At 41.8% G+C, this 15,834-nt stretch overlaps 1 protein-coding gene across 1 annotated transcript; it reads left to right on the forward strand.

Annotated features, from left to right (window-relative positions):
* The first annotated feature begins 1,954 nt into the window (after positions 1 to 1,954).
* On the forward strand, positions 1,955 to 13,392 carry MIS18A (MIS18 kinetochore protein A). Its single transcript, XM_032865436.1, has 5 exons — positions 1,955 to 2,318; positions 4,410 to 4,476; positions 8,579 to 8,701; positions 11,151 to 11,247; positions 12,327 to 13,392. The coding sequence occupies exons 1-5, from the start codon at positions 1,973 to 1,975 to the stop codon at positions 12,405 to 12,407; spliced, it is 714 nt and encodes a 237-aa protein (XP_032721327.1). The 5' UTR covers positions 1,955 to 1,972; the 3' UTR covers positions 12,408 to 13,392.
* The last annotated feature ends 2,442 nt before the right edge of the window (positions 13,393 to 15,834 follow it).

The raw sequence follows: 15,834 nt of genomic DNA on the forward strand, positions 1-15,834 counted from the left end.
GGAGGGATTTAATTCTCCAACATCCACTCTGAGGATCTCTCCAGGGGAGGGAGGCAATCTGTCTCACACATGTTTTGGTGTGTCATTTTTACCCCATCTTGGAGTCTCAGTCAAAATCTCAATTTTAACATACCATAAAAGATGGTTACATACACTTTTAGTTGCTAGATAAAACAGGACAGTTCAAACCTTCTTCCACAATAAAGAGGATTTGTTGGTTCACATAACTGGTAGAGGCCGGAGGTCGCATGCTCTGTATCTCTGTGATCGCTCAGCTCTGCCCTTCTCCATGTTTTCAAGATGGCTGCCAGAAGCAATCTGGGTATGGGCTTTTTTGTTCAGACCCAGGGAACAAAGAGGACATCTTTTCCCTCAACCCCTGAACAAGAGTCTTGAGATTTACTCTGACTGGACAAAAGTTGATAACTTAGGTCAAGCTGTTAATTTGAGCGAATTCTTATCACCAGGGGAGCACGATGTATTGATTGGCTCAAGTCTTGGGTAGGAGCCATCACTGCACCGTGACTGTGGAAGAGAGATGGGTTACCTTAATTGGGTTAATCCATTCCTGGAATTTGGGGTGATGTTAGTGGACTTGAGCGTGGGACTCAACCTTGTGCAAATCTCCCAGTTGTGTAACTAAGAGGAGGGGTTGGAATGGCTGTTCAGGAAGCTCTTGCCACCACCCAGTTCAAGGTCATCTTACTCAAGCATCTAATTTTGTCCCCACATAAAATGCGGTTTTGTGGAGTTCTAAATACTTTATATTCATAATACAAACATACTTGTGACGACAGAGGGGTTCATTTTGCCTTGGGGCCGACTTCTCCATTAGGCACAGTGCCTAGGGCCATGGTACTTTTACAGCCCCATGAAAATGTCTGAATTTCCTTTAAAATCAGAAGAGAAAAAGGAACTTTAAGGTCAAAGAAAATGTTTTAATATAAAATATATATATTCATCTTTATAGTAATACAGTTATAAAATATAATTTGTATAATAATAATAATAATAATTATTATTATTAACGGGGAAATGGGCCTACTAAGGCAAAAGTGCATGGGTGAGAAACTAATCAGGCAGCCCCTCTTTGCATTCCTTCTTTACTGTGATATCCCACGACAGAATTTAAGTGTTGACAATAAAAACCCAAAGTCTGGGGCAAGGAGATCATCCCTTTGAATTCCGAGTTACTATCCACTTACTTAAAGAACAGATGTGGGTGGTACCGGAGATACTACTGTGCCTGAAAAGAGCAGTCCAGGGAGGTCAAGCTTGCTTGCACACAAAAAAGGAGAGAAGGCAGTTTTCCCCCCATTGCAGGCTAATTGACGCGGACGCGGCACTTTAGAGCATTCCAAGCCCATCGTCGCACTGGATCCTCGTAAAGAACCCGGTGCGGTACTGACCCATTTAATCCACGAAGAATCAGAGTCCGGGAGAGCAAACAGACTCTCCGCAGTTTGCTTCATGGTTACTGCGTCGTGGCCCACCCGACCCATTGGCTGGATTTGGGAGGACAGGGCCGAGAAATCTGTTTTCACCAGCTTCCTGGTGACCCTCGGGCGCGCTGAAATTTGAGGGGCTGCAGCATGGAGGAGGGGGAATGAAGCTGTAGAAAGCAGATGTGTTCCCCAACTCCTCTTCCCTGGGTGGTGTGTGAGGCGGCGTATTCACTTTAGTAACTAGTAAAGGGGCTCAATACCGCTCCCCACGTAGACTGTCCGCCGGGTCTCCAGCAGCTTCAATTACCTAAACACGGAAAATCTCACAGCCCCAGAGGTGAACCGGCGCTGCTCAGCCCGACAAAGAGCATGCGCCCTAGCAGGTTGCCCGCCATTTCTTCTCTTCCAGGCCCCGCCCCCTAAGGCCCCACCCCCTTCTGGTCTCTGCCTCCTTGCCCCGCCCCGCGCAGGCGCAGGCGCAGGCGCGCATTTCCCGTGGCGCTCCGCGACGCGGGCGATTTGGAGGAATGGCGGCCGCTTGGTCTTCCAGTCGTTGCAAGGGATGCTCTTCTACAAGCTGTACGTGTGGCGGTGACAAGGGCAAGTGGAGCGACTCCTCTCTGTTGGGCAGGCGGCTCTCGGAAGACTCGAACCGTCACCAGCTGCTGCAGAAGTGGGCAAACATGTGGAACTCCGTGAGCGGAGACGCGTCGGTGGCCTGTGGAGAGGGGACGCGGCGCGAGGAGGCTGCGGACCCCGCCGAGGAGGAGGACAGGCCGCTGGTGTTTCTGTGCTCCGGCTGCAGGCGGCCACTGGGCGACTCGCTGAGCTGGGTGACGAGCCAGGAGGACACCAACTGCATCTTGCTGCGCTGTCAGTTGCCGCGCCTGGGTGGGAAGTGGGGGTGGGGGTGAGGAGGCGGGGAAGAGCTTGTGCGGCACCTGGACCGCCTGGGAGGAGAAGGGGAGGTGGCTGTTTTGGGGCCGTCCAGGGTTTTTAAAAGCAAAGAAATCTTAGAAGGTGAGCTGTCCCAGGAAAAAGGGAGGAGGAGGGTCACCCCAGCACCTTGGGCTCACGAATGATGGGTCCTTTTCTGGGATTCCGCCAACCCAGAAGAGCAGCGATTCAGTCGGCATCTTTGTGAGCATTGTACAGTAAAAAGTGACCTAAACTCTAAGCATTTGGGATGTGGCCACTCTCTATTACTCCCCACAGAAATTAGCTGGCTGTTAATTCGTAAATAATATGTTCATGGTTTATTTAGGAAATGAAGCTTTTCAGCTACCTGTTTCCTGCAGGGGGATGTCAGGATTGGTTTTTCTTATCTTATTAGTTGTGTTAGAGTTGTCAGAACACATTACTATCAGAATATTTTTTTTTAAGGAAACTTGTAATAAAAACACTAACAGTCTCCTCAAAACTGGAGAGGAAGGAGTTAATTGTAAACAAGTCAAGAAGGTGGCTTGAAATCTAGCTTCTAATACTGGCTCTGCCAGTTACCTCTGTGTTTCTCTGCTTTGTTGATTTCCTAGTATTTACTTAGGGGAGTGGTTCACATGTAATTTTCTGAATGGCTGTAAAAATGGCTATTCTTTTTGGACTTGTGGTTTTCAAATCAGGTTTATGTCTGAATTCTATAAATATTTGGAAGAAATTCACCACGGAGATACCATTAATCCTCCCAATCAGTGTCTGTTGTTGGAGGTCTAGATTGTTTCCAGAGTTGCTGCCATTAGAACAGTGTGTACTTGGGTTGAGGTTTTTGATATTGTAGGAGAATCTCTTTTTCTTAGTAGGCAAGAAATAATACATTTGATGTTTAACCTTTCATTTTATTTGTACTTTCTGTTTTTACAGTCTCTCTTCTATCATTTGCCACATGCTTTTTTCCCCTTTTTAAAATATATATAAAAACACATTTACTTTTTATCAGTTTTTAAATTTTAAAAACTTAATCAGCTTTAGATAATTCGATTTACTCCCCCTCTTCATCACTGCTGCTGTGAAAGATAAAGAAATGAATTCTTTGGTTAATTTCTATTCCCTCCTGCCTCGGTTTGAGTTAGTTTGATTATTTTTAGTTTGTCAAGGTTTATCACACTTATTCTGTTCTGTAGCCATAGCGTGGTTGTTGAACCTTAATATACCTTCTTGTATGAATTTGTTTTTTTAACTCCAGGACTCTTATTAATAGCTTTCTCATTTCTGAGTTGTTTATTTCATTATCATCAGTAGACACTCTTCACCCCCACCCCAATCCCCAAGAAAACTTCAAGTTTGAATGGTTGGAAATGTCTTTCTGTTCTCTCTATACACGAATGGCAACTTGACTACATGCACAATTCTGGGGTCACGCTCTTTGCTTTTTCCAGGCAGAGAGAAGCTAGTGCAGAGGCCCTGAGGTTAGTGTGGACATTTTAGGTGTGATGTCCCTTCTTCATTTCCCTCCATCCCCTATCCCTTCCTTTAGTGCATCCTGGACCTGGATCCTCTGGAAATGTTTCCTGCTTCTGGGGTCAACTGTGACCCTATCCAGGACATGGTCTAATTAAAAGATTTTTGTCCAGGTCCCTAAGAACTCTGCATTTGAAACATGGGCTTTAAGCATCTTTCTGGGGGTTTTCCCACTTTTATTATACCTTGCAGGTATTCTTGGCAGTCTGTGATTGAGGTTCTAATTGTTTCAAGTTTTATTGGCTGTTGAATTTTCCCTGCTAATTTTACTCCTTCTATTAATGTCAGTGGTTTTCAGGGAAGAGAAAGAAGTAACTCTCATTCTGCCATCTTTTTTCCAGAAGACCTCTGTACATTTAGTTTTGAACCACCTTTGTTTATATGTGACTCTGGGCTCTTATTTTTTCTGGTTCTCTGAGTGCTAAAGTAAAAATTGAGTTAGAGTTTCTTTAAATATCTGCAGGTGTATTATAGCAAACCACATTAATACGTTATGTTACTTTGCTGTAGGTGTTTCCTGTAATGTTGCTGTGGATAAGGAACAGATACTATCCAAACGTAAAAATGAAAATGGTTGGTGAGTAAGGCTATTATCTGTGTGAATATATGTATTAGAGAAGATGTTTATTTTTCAACTAAAAATCTTTAATAAGGTCATTACCAGTAAGAGTAGTTGGGATATAACTTTCTTCATGGTGATCAATATAGAATCAGTCATTTTAATGTAAGAATTTTTGAGTGATGGTGGTCATTTTTAGATATTGTGATGAAAGAGTTTCTGAATTTCCAAAGTCACATTCCGACACTCTCTTCTGGGTCTTTGGGCTTAGTGCTAAAGCAAGTTGAAAATAAAAGTAGAAAAAGAAATTATCTGTATCATAAAATCCCAGCCAAAGGGTGCCTTAGACCAATGCTACCTACTTTTTTTTAATGTTATGTTACCCATAGAAAATGCTGGCATCACACTCACACGCGTGGACATGTGGCCTGTTGAGGTAAACTGACAAGGCTACATGAGGCCAGAAGCAACCAGCACGGGGGCTCCAACAGTCCGGGGCCCGTGCTGCAGCTGCAGGAGTCGAAGGGATCACCGTCTTGATGTACCTGCCACCGACTGCTACAAGCCGCATCCTCAGGCTCTGCCTGTATAATTGTTGCCCAAAGTGTGTCTTAACTGATCTGTCTTAAGTAACTTTGGGTGGCATACAAACAACTAAACAGAAATTAATAATCATGTATTTGTTTTAGTGTGTATTTAAAAATACTCATTTTTCATTTTAAAGTAGTGCCGGAGGGTCCTATTCAAATAAAGTGTGTTTCAATTTAAAAAATTACCCTCTTTAAGGAGAATTAAATTAATAACAGTACAAGTAGTATGTGGATGTGATGGAAGTGGTGCTGCGGGGACGCAGAGGACCTCAGTCTGGAAAACCAGCCTTAGATCATTTCTCATTCTGTAGATAAAGAAAGACCTGGTGAGATTAGAAGTTTGCTTAAACCATAAGACTGTTTAGTAGAGCTAGGATGGTGCCCGTGTCTCTCCTTCCTTCTTTTTTTGTTTTTTTTTTTAAAGATTTTATTTATTTATTTGAGAGAGAGAGAGAGAAAGCACACGAGAGGGGAGAAGGTCAGAGGGAGAAGCAGACTCCCTGCGGAGCTGGGAGCCCTATGCGGGACTCGATCCCAGGACTCCAGGATCATGACCTGAGCCGAAGGCAGTTGCTTAACCGACTGAGCCACCAGGTGCCTGTCTCTCCTTCCTTCTTGGAAAGTGTTCTTTCTTCTTTCCTTCCAATGTTAGTTATTTTGATGCCACTTTCACCATTTTTGCCATATCCACATACTAGCTTTGCTATCATGTACTTAGTATCTTTCATTACATTGACTCCAGATTTTCATTTAAATTTATTTCAAAAGGAATCTGATATATTACTGCCATATCATTTGCTTGAACTAGAAATTAACCATAGTGAAAACAAATTGTTATTAAATTCTAGCAAAGATGCTATCACCTGACTGGTTCTGAGCCTGAGGTCTGGATTCTCACTGTTAAGAGATCTGCAGCTGTGAGATTCTTGTTAAAGATTTCCTACCCCTGGACTGAGACTTTCTTTTTATAATCGGGATTGATAGGGAACTGAAAAGGGGAATTGACTCCTATTCTGTGAGCCATTGTTATTTAGTCCTGTTTACTTGTGTCACCTGAACCCATCACTTTTGCCACATAAATTTAAATTCAAGACATTCACTAGGGTCCCATAATCTGCACTTGGGGAAATAACCTACCATATTGCCTTGGGATGCTCTTAAGTTTTTGATGGGCCTGTCTGACCGGATAGCCAACAAGGGCACTCGTGGGTTTTAGAAACGTGTCGTGAGGTTAGCAGTGCCGTTTCCTGGGTTCTTTCTGTCATTCATTAAGGTTCTTACATGCTCACTCTTTTCTTCGAAAACTCATTTTCTTTGAAAAATCACCCTAGGATTTCTGGCACTGCTTTCTCAGTATTGTTCAGTGTTAAGGCTGAGTTCTGGCCAAATCCTGGCCAGTGGGGAAAGCAGAAGGACGTTGCAGTAACTGTGCTGCTCTCTCCATTGTTCCTCAAGGTCACTCTGGAGGTGTGAACGGGTTTGCATGTGTGTTCCTCAGTGCTGTTTTTTGATTTGGGTAATCTGGGATAAGACACTGTTATCTGTTGATGAGTGTGTTTTGTATTTTAGGTTTATTTAAGTATCCTTTTTGGTGATTACACCTGCATTATATGTTTGTTCGCAATCTTGGTAATTGTGTATGGCAGCCACACAGAGACGACGAAGTTCGAGATGTAGTATGGACATCTGCCTGTTCACTCTTGGTAGTATGGATAGGGTTCCCTCCAGGGCTTTACTAAGAAATATAAAATAAAAAATAAATATAAATTTGAACTATTAAAAAAATATATAATATTTTTAAAAATATAAAAACATGTAGAAGCTTAATATATGATCAGTGGCATATTATCTAGCTAATTATATCACCAGTAGGGACTTATCATTTATTGGGCATTTTGTTCTTTGTTCCATATGTAGCTGCAATAGTTAAAAAAGTCTCTCAGTATCTTTAGGTAAACAATAATGCAGTCTCTAATTTAATGTTGTTTGAGTCTTGGTTGGCTCCACTTTTTGATAACAGGAATAGCTCTGTAGTTATTACAAATGGCTAATACCAATAGGAATTTTGAAATAATAGCTATCTTTTGTGATGTATATTATATTATGATCCCTAGATCTAAATCTTCAGTTATCAGTTTGCTATGTGTTGGGACTGTGATTTATTATAGATACTTAAACGTTGGCAAATTTGGATAGGTCAACTTGACAGGGCATTTGGGTGACTGGATTCTAAGATTTTCAGAAGACACGAATTGACATTGTGGGGGAGATTATATTCAAATATGCAGAGCCTGAGATGAGAAATAACTAGAATGAAGGAACAATTATGTGGAGAACTTGGATCATCAAGTAAAATATTTGTGAGTTGTCTGTGTACAACATATCTGTAGTGGATAGAAGAGTGTTAGGTCAAAGTGTAATTAAAAAGAGAAAGGCAGTCACGATCCCAGGATTCTGGGCTCGAGTCCGCATCGCGCTCTCTGCTCAGCGGGGAGCCTGCTTCTCCCTCTCCCTCTGCCCACTGCTCTTCCTGCTTGTGCTATCTCTCTGCCAAATAAGTAAATAAAATCTTAAAAAAAAAAGAGAGAAAAAGGCACCCCTAACAGGAACATGATGAGCACATGTCAGAGATTTATTTAACTCATTGCTCGGGGAGTCGGAGCCTCGCAGAGCTGGTTTAGGGAAGGAGTCTCTTTGGAACAAATCTAGTTACTGTCCTGCAGGACAGCAGAGCCTCGGCCTTTGAGGTTACCTTTTCTACTAGCAGAGAACCTTTGTGTCTCTACCAGACTAAAATTATTTCTGATTTTACAAATTATCAATCTTATTAATCTCCTTTCTATAAGTTATCATCTAACTTCGGAGAGTCTGGGCCCTAATCAGTAGTAGTGAGCAACCAGTGTTGCCTTCCGGGAGGGCAGAGTATGGCCCATGGGCCAGGCACTTATTTTGGAAGTATATTTTTATTGGAACACAGACACAGTGTGGATTCAGCTATGTATTATCTGTGGCTGCTTCTGTGCTGTAATAGTAGAGGTGAGTCATTGTAGCAGACACCACACGGCCTACAGATTAAAGATACTTGTTTCCCGGATCATCGCAGAAGAAATCTGCCTCCTTGTCCGCGAGCGTTCATGAGGCTTGGTGGGCTTGTTGGACAGTGTGCCAATAAAAGGGCATGTGGAATCCTTGTCTTATTTTTAATTTTTAGGTAATTTTTCTTAATACCAGATGGAGGTATTTACATTCTAGAAAAACACCACATCAGTATCCTCCCTTGTCACTTTTCTGATGTCCCCTGTCACTAGGTGCTGCAGGCAGTGTAGCCTGGAGGTGACTGTCTACATTTTTTAATATAAATATTTTACTATTATTTTTTTCCTTCTTTATACATAACATGTGACCTAGTAGGTTGGAATAACCTATTTTAGCAACTTAAATATTAAGCGTTTATGGGTTTTAACAGTGGGATTTTTGTGATAATGAGTTGCTCCTTCCCTGGCTGAAGCAATGGTCCTTCCTCTGTGCAGCATTCTGGAGGCCCTCTCCTGCACGGGGTGCTCGCTCAGGCTTGGCTACGTGTACAGGTGCACACCCAAGAGCCTAGACTACAAGAGAGACTTGTTTTGCCTCAGTGTGGAAGCCATTGAAAGGTAAGTATACTGAATAAATGAGTACCTTGTAACTGATTTCTTGGAAAGTTGTTTGCAGAAAAATGGGTATGAAAACTTCAGAACTAAATCAACACTGTTTGGTTAAAATATATTTTCAAGTAATAATTTCTGACAGTAGAGCTGGTGATTTTTTCTTTGTTTTGACCTAATGTATTTGGTATTGGAAAATCAGACATAAGTTGTAAGGAGAAATCACTGTGAGAATGTTTTTTTCAGAATAAAAATAGGTTCAGTTTTCCATAAAAATTGATTTAGTTTAAGAGGATTTTTTAAGCAGTTGTGCAGATCAATATGTGTCATCCATTTTATTCCAACCCCCCTCTCCCAAGTTTTTAGCCATCTAGAATATGAAGGATTTGGAATTTCAAAACTGGTTAGGAAGGAAGTCCCTTTGGTCTTCTGGAAAAGCAGAAATACAAAGTCCAATACAATCTTTTTTAAAGATTTTATTTATTTTCTTGCATCTAGTAAGGAATTGCCTGTTTTTTTTCTGAGGCATGCAAGGAAGTGCCTTCATTCTCTAAGATTTCTATAAAAAGTAGACATTTGGAAACAAGGCAGATAGGAGGCTGATGACAGATGTCAGTTAAGGAGTTTTCAGATAGCTTTTATTTATTTATTTTTAATTTTTATTTATTTATTTTTAAAAGATTTTATATCTTGGAGAGAGAAAGAATGTATGAACAAGGGGTAGGGACAGAGGAAGAGGGAGAAGCAAGCTCCCCACTGAGCCTGACATGGGGCTCAGTCCCAGGACCCTGGGATCATGACCTGAGCCAAAGGCAGACATATAATTGACTGAGCTACCCAGGCACCCAAGAGTTTCAGGCATCTTAGTGGCCTTCTAATTCTTGAGCCTTTTTAAATAGGAAACACAAAATTAAATCACTTATTTGACCCCAATGTATTTTCACTTATCCTGCAAAAGATGTAACCCTCAAGCCTTTAAAGATGCCTGAAAACCTTATACATCAGGAAAGAAGAATAGTTTAAGAAGAAAAGAATTTATTTATTTATTTGACAGAGAGACGTAGTGAGAGAGGGAACACAAGCAGGGCGAGTGGGAGAAGCAGGCTTCCCACCGAGCCGGGAGCCCAATGCGGGGCTCAATCCCAGGACCCCGGGACCATGACCTGAGCTGAAGGCAGGTGCTTAACGACAGAGCCATCCGGGCACCCCAAGATGAAAAGAATTTTAATGCCAAGGAACCTGGTTGGTTTTAGAAGTGTTTATTTATACTTTTGGGGGTTTTTTAAAAGACTATTTTTAAGTAATTTCTACACCCAGTTTCGGCTCAAACACATGACCCCAGGATCGAGAGTCGCGTGCTCTGCGGACTGAGCCAGCCGGGCGCCCCTGTTTACAGTTCTGTAAATTACTGCACGCCACTTCCTTTCCCACCTCATGGAATTCTTCTTTCCTAAACAGGATGTTAATTGCCTTCTGCCTTTTTACCTCCCATGCCATTTTTCAGAAATACAATCACTGAGGCTTCCAAGGGAAGCTTGGTCTTATTTGACAAAGGAAGTGACCTGCTGAAGTAGCTGCGTGTGAGGAAAGACTGTGGAAGAAACGCACATTCATCAGCTTTCTTTGGAGAAATATTAGCACCTTCTTGTTTCCTGTTTAGACTTATTGGGTTACCAACCCGGGGACTGTTTTCCTTGTTTCCAGGCCAACACTTCTCTTGTCTCATATTTTCTACACCACAGCATCTCCTAACCTGAGAGAGCTGAGCGAAACATAACTTGGAGGATATCTGTTGAAGTTGGCAAATCCAAGTCACCAAGAATTGACTCCATATATTATTTACTAAAAGTCAAATTTGAAAGTACCCATGTTCCCAAAAACTTATAGAAAGCAAAAAAGCAGTGGCTTCTTCAGAATCTTTTAAAACTTTTTAATTATAGAATTTTGAACTAGGAGGGGTGCCTGGGTGGCTCAGTGGGTTAAAGCTTCTGCCTTCGGCTCAGGTCATGATCCCAGGGTCCCGGGGTCCCAGGATTGAGCCCTGCATTGGGCTCTCTGCTCCATGCGGAGCCTGTTTCCTCCCCTCTCTCTGCCTGCCTCTCTGCCTACTTGTGATCTCTCTGCCAAATAAATAAATAAAATCTTTTTTTAAAAAAAAAAGGAATTTTGAACTATGTTAATGTTTTGCTACTCGGTTAACTAAAGACCAAGTTTGTTCAAGGAATGAAATACTTAGAATTTTGGATAATATAAAGCAATGCCTGGACCAGGGTATTTTGGAGAAAAACTTGATTTTAGGTGGTACAACTTCCTGTGTAAGTTAGTAGTAACAAAAACGTTATTTTATGTTCATTTGGTACAAATACATAGTGTAAGATAGAGTTAATGTTATTAACTAACATGAATTTCATATTTGCCTCTTTTTCATATTTTAACTTTGTACTATGCTATACCACAGTTATATTTTAGGGTCCTCGGAAAAGCAAATTGTGTCAGAAGATAAAGAACTTTTTAATCTCGAAAGCAGAGTTGAAATAGAAAAGTCTCTAAAGCAGGTAATTCTGTTCTGTACTTTTTCTATCTTTGTATGAACAACTTCCTATTAGTGCGCAAGCACTCCTGCACAGACAGCCCTCGGAATGGCATCTGGTTTGGTCTTAGTACTTACCCTGGTAAGAGAGCGCCTGTTTTATTTCAGGCGTTAATAAAGTTGATTTTGGGGGTTAGCCAAACTTACGCTAAAGCTTTATCAAAAAAAATTATAAGACGTTTCATGTCTCAATCAAAACCATATAGATCCAGAAACTAGTAAACTATATTTCATTTGATTCAGTCCTCCTGGTCTAAACAACCTGCAAATGTTTTTGAATGTTGACGTCGTCCCATGGCAGATAGGCAAGGTACCGAGGAGTGGATAGAAGCTCTAGGTTAGAGGCTGACAACGATGCCTTATTTACATAAAATTCAGAGTATGCCTCTAAACACTTTCACGTGTAATGCATACCTTTTTTTTGTCGTTAACTTATTTTTCTTTTATTTTTATAAAATTTGAGTCTAGTTGGCACACAATATTACATTAGTTTCAGGTGTACAACTTAAGTGTTTTGACAAGTTGATACATTATGCTTTGTTCACCACAAGTATAGCTACTGTCTGTCCTATTACCTCACTATTACAATATCATTGACTGTATTCCTTATATTCTTTTACTCCCATGGCTTACTCGTTCCATAACTGGAGGCCTTCACCCATTTTGCCCAACACCCCCTCTCCCTCCCCTCTGGCAACCGTCAGTTTATTCTCTGTACTTAGAAGTCTAATTCTGCCCTTTGTTTGTTTATTCATATTTTTAGATTCCATTTATGAGTGGAATCAATAATATTTGTCTTTTTCAGCCTGACTTATTTCACTTAGCCTGATCGCCTGTAGGTCCATCCATGTTGTCTCATGATCTCAGCCTTTCTCATGGCAGTATAATATTCCACTATAAATTCGTGTGTGTGTGTGTGTGTGTATGTGTATGTGTATATAAATATATAACTTTTCATAAATTTTGTTAATGATACGTATTTTAATCAGGTATGATTTTAATCATAATCTATGTGTATCTGAAAATATTTTTTTAATTCAATAGATGGAAGATGTTTTGAAAGCCTTACAAACGAAGCTATGGGAGGTTGAATCAAAATTGTCCTTCACCAGTTGCAAAAGCTGAAATCTTCTAAGTGCCCCCACTCTGGACTCCCTGCTGATGGACACTTCTTTCATATGTAGCAATTCTGGTTATCATTTGATTTCACCTAGAATGGAAAGAGTTCTAAAGGGCTGTATGTATATTCTCTTGTATTGATCAAGTGAGAAGAATTGTAGAACTACTTTACAATATAATAAATGGTAAAGAGATGGTTATTTCCTGAAGTTGAATTTTAAAGCCATTTTATGATACTTGCTGAAATTGGAATTTAGTAGCTTTTGTGTTGATAAGAAACTGCCATGATCTTTTGAACTCTTCTCTCTGTACTGAGTTCATTATTCATTTCCTTTAAAAAAATTTTCATTCACCTTTAATACTTTGGGAAATATTTAATATTGAATGGCAAGAAAATCTTAGGGGTTTTTCCTCCCACTGTGTGACTGACTCTCTCTGAAAATGGATGCATAAAGCTCTCTGAAGAAACCGGTCAGTTGAATCACTTGTCAGAACTGTTTGAAAACTTGCACAGGAGCCGAACAGCATAGAGTCTCACGGTAGTAGAATTCCTCTGGGTCTGTTTGTTTACTCCTGTATGCCCCCCAAAATCTGGAATAGTATTTGCCAAAGAGACCAGTAGTCATTCTCTGAGGGCGGGGTTCTGGGGAATTTTCAATATTCTGTAATGTGAGACTTAGAGTAAGCCTGTGCTATCTTTAAAATCAGGAGGAGACTAAAGATGAAAACAAAGTATTTTAAGATTGATTGCAACAAAACTGAGTTGCGGTATTTAACTGAACTCAGAAATCCTGACGCCATGAAAGCCTGCTCAGGAATGTACAGGTAACCCCAGATTTCTCCAGGCGCCTTTCTGGTTTTGGGTCCAGTTGAGGCCGCACAACATTAGTACTCAGTATGTATGAGGAACTCAACTCAGTTTCTGCTCAGGAGTTCCCTACTTATTTCTGAGAATACTTAAAGGTATCCCAACAAAAGGATTGACTGACTCATTTACAGTTATTATTTTTGATAGATTGGCAGTAACACCTGGCAATTAGAGATTAGTGAGCCCCCTTGGTCTCCTCTCACGCAGACTGCGACCAGGTAGAATATGGTGGTGAGACAGCACATACTTGTCCCTGCTGGCAACAACACGGTCGTCTTGCCTCGGTCAGCTCGAGGCAGTCCCCAGTGTCTGTCCCCTCGGGTGCTTCAGGGCAGCTGGCACGTGAGTTCATTTGGAGCAGATGGGTGAGTGCGGTAACAGCAGGAATTCCTCTAACTTCCTGGTTGTGCGGCGGCAACAGACCAGCAGTCACGTTCAGGGCTGTTCCAAAGACAGGTGGTTTGGCTCCCTAATTCCTTTATTCTGCTCCTACTGGGGCAAGATTTCTAGTTAATCCACGCATCTTGAAAACTACTCATTTCACCAGTGAAAAATCATTTCTAAGATCCAAAGTGCTGACTGAGCGTCTGTTGTGGATCAGGAGACGAGCCCAGCTCAGGTGCTCTGGGCTGCCTCTGGTGCGGACTTGGGTTAGCCACAGTTGCCTTTGCTGTCAGGCTGTCCTTCAGAGGAAGCTAAGGGAACACTCCTGGGTGCAGATGGGACGCTCACACGCTTGTATCACGTGCTCTGCTCTGAAGCCCCCGGAAGGAGATCCCAGGAGACAGTTGCATTTCGTAAGGCGGAGTCTGCATCTTCGGCCTCTGCCCGTGATGTCACTGAGGCATGTTCTTGCCCCTGCCAGAGAGCTGCTCAGCTTCCCGGACCGCTCACCTCGAGGCCTCCGGGTGGGAATACTTTGTCCTCCCTGCATGCTGCTCTGTGACACCTGCAGGAGGAGGGGGCCCCCCCCACCCCATTCCGGGCCAGCCTCTCCTGTTTCCCCGAAGGCTGGGAGGCCTGGCTTGAAAGGCTTTTGCCTGAGGTCTCAGAACGCTACTGTAAAAACGCATCCTGTGTATCCACGTCCTGTCATCGACAAGACTTGAGGCAATGGGTTCTTGTTTCTGTTCCTTGTGACTGAAAAACAGTGTGCTCTCGTTGCTGCTTGCCAAGTTCTGATGAAGCACGGCTGGTGGGCAGGAATGCGGTGCTGAAGCAAGACACGGACATTCCAGCCCAAGTTGCAAAAGACTCAAAGAGTCTTCAGGCAGATCTACCCAGAAATTGTCCTGTCAGCCATCCCCGTAAAGGGGCACTCCCCTGTTCTTTAGGGAGAAGCTCTGGAAGCTGATACCAGGACCTATTACATGATCTTTTTAGATTCTTCTAACCACGTCTGCATAGAACATTATAGTTTCATCCGAGTGTGGGTTCTGTCCTCAGCAAATGCTCTCATCGTGTTTGTAAATTTCCAAGCTAGAGAGCACACTGCGGTCATTGCTCTGTGTAGCACCTGCGCCGGGATGGAACGCGTCCTGTCTGGATGGTTCTAGTCAAGCTCTGGACATGTAAAATGGGCAGCATCAGGGGAAGGCCTCCTTGCAGAACTGGGTCTACGCATTTAGTGGGAAATTCTTGAACAAAGAAGCTGTGAGCGAGACTTGCTCAGCTTGTGTTTGAGGGATGGTCTCACAGGTAGCAGAAATCCTGGGTCAGGATCCCAGTCGAACTGCTTTCTTCAGCCATGTGACCTTGAGCAAATTATTTAATCGTTTTGAGCCTTTGTTTCCTCATCTATAAAAAGAGGCTATAATAACCTTCCCCTGAATCACAGATTATCAAATTAGGTAATGCTTATGAGAGTGCTTTGAAAACAGTAAAGCATCACAAAAATGAAATGACAGTGATTTATAACCTTGTTTAGAATAGAGTTGATCTGATTCCTTCCTACCTAGTATCCCCATAAGATTCTAGGAGTGTAAAGGGAGAAATGTGAAACACCATAGTAAAAATATATATATTACCATTTGCTTCTTTCTCCAATTACAAACACAACATATGAACATTGCAGAAATTTTGAAAAATAGCACAAAGAAGAAAATAAAGCACATAATCTCACAACTAAAAAAATTAATGATTGACTTTTCGGGGTACGTTTTTATAGTCATTGTTATATGCAAATTTGGAATAATACCAAACATACTGTTTTCACTTAAACTACTTCATAACTATGTTTCTGCATTATTAAATACCTGATTTTTAGTGAACACCTATTTTTAAGGAAACATTTTAAAACCTGTTCAAGTGCAATCATATGGTATGAAATTCACACTTTCAGTGGCTTAACAACTGAGTTTACTTGTCAAATAAGAGGGAAGGTGTGAAATCTTAAACCAGTTACCTCCGTCTGGCTCCAGGGCGTGCAGGATCTGAGAGCCAGCTGTTAAATTGTCAGGAATTTTGTGAGTTGGTTGTTAAACTGTTGGTAGCTTCGCGTTGGCCGTGGCTGGGAGTGTTTATACCAGAAAAATCAGCACGTGCTAAAGAACCCAAAATGCCCCT

Source organism: Lontra canadensis, unplaced genomic scaffold, assembly GCF_010015895.1.
Source record: "Lontra canadensis isolate GAN:19392208 unplaced genomic scaffold, GSC_riverotter_1.0 scaffold29, whole genome shotgun sequence".
Taxonomy (NCBI): Eukaryota; Metazoa; Chordata; class Mammalia; order Carnivora; family Mustelidae; genus Lontra; species Lontra canadensis.

Excerpts from the sequence above, each read along its gene's own strand:
- MIS18A (XM_032865436.1), top strand. The coding sequence starts at position 1,973 with ATGGCGGCCGCTTGGTCTTCCAGTCGTTGCAAGGGATGCTCTTCTACA. Across the intron at positions 4,477-8,578 it reads CGTAAAAATGAAAATGGTTG|CATTCTGGAGGCCCTCTCCT; the intron begins GTGAGTAAGGCT and ends TCCTCTGTGCAG. Across the intron at positions 8,702-11,150 it reads AGTGTGGAAGCCATTGAAAG|TTATATTTTAGGGTCCTCGG; the intron begins GTAAGTATACTG and ends GCTATACCACAG.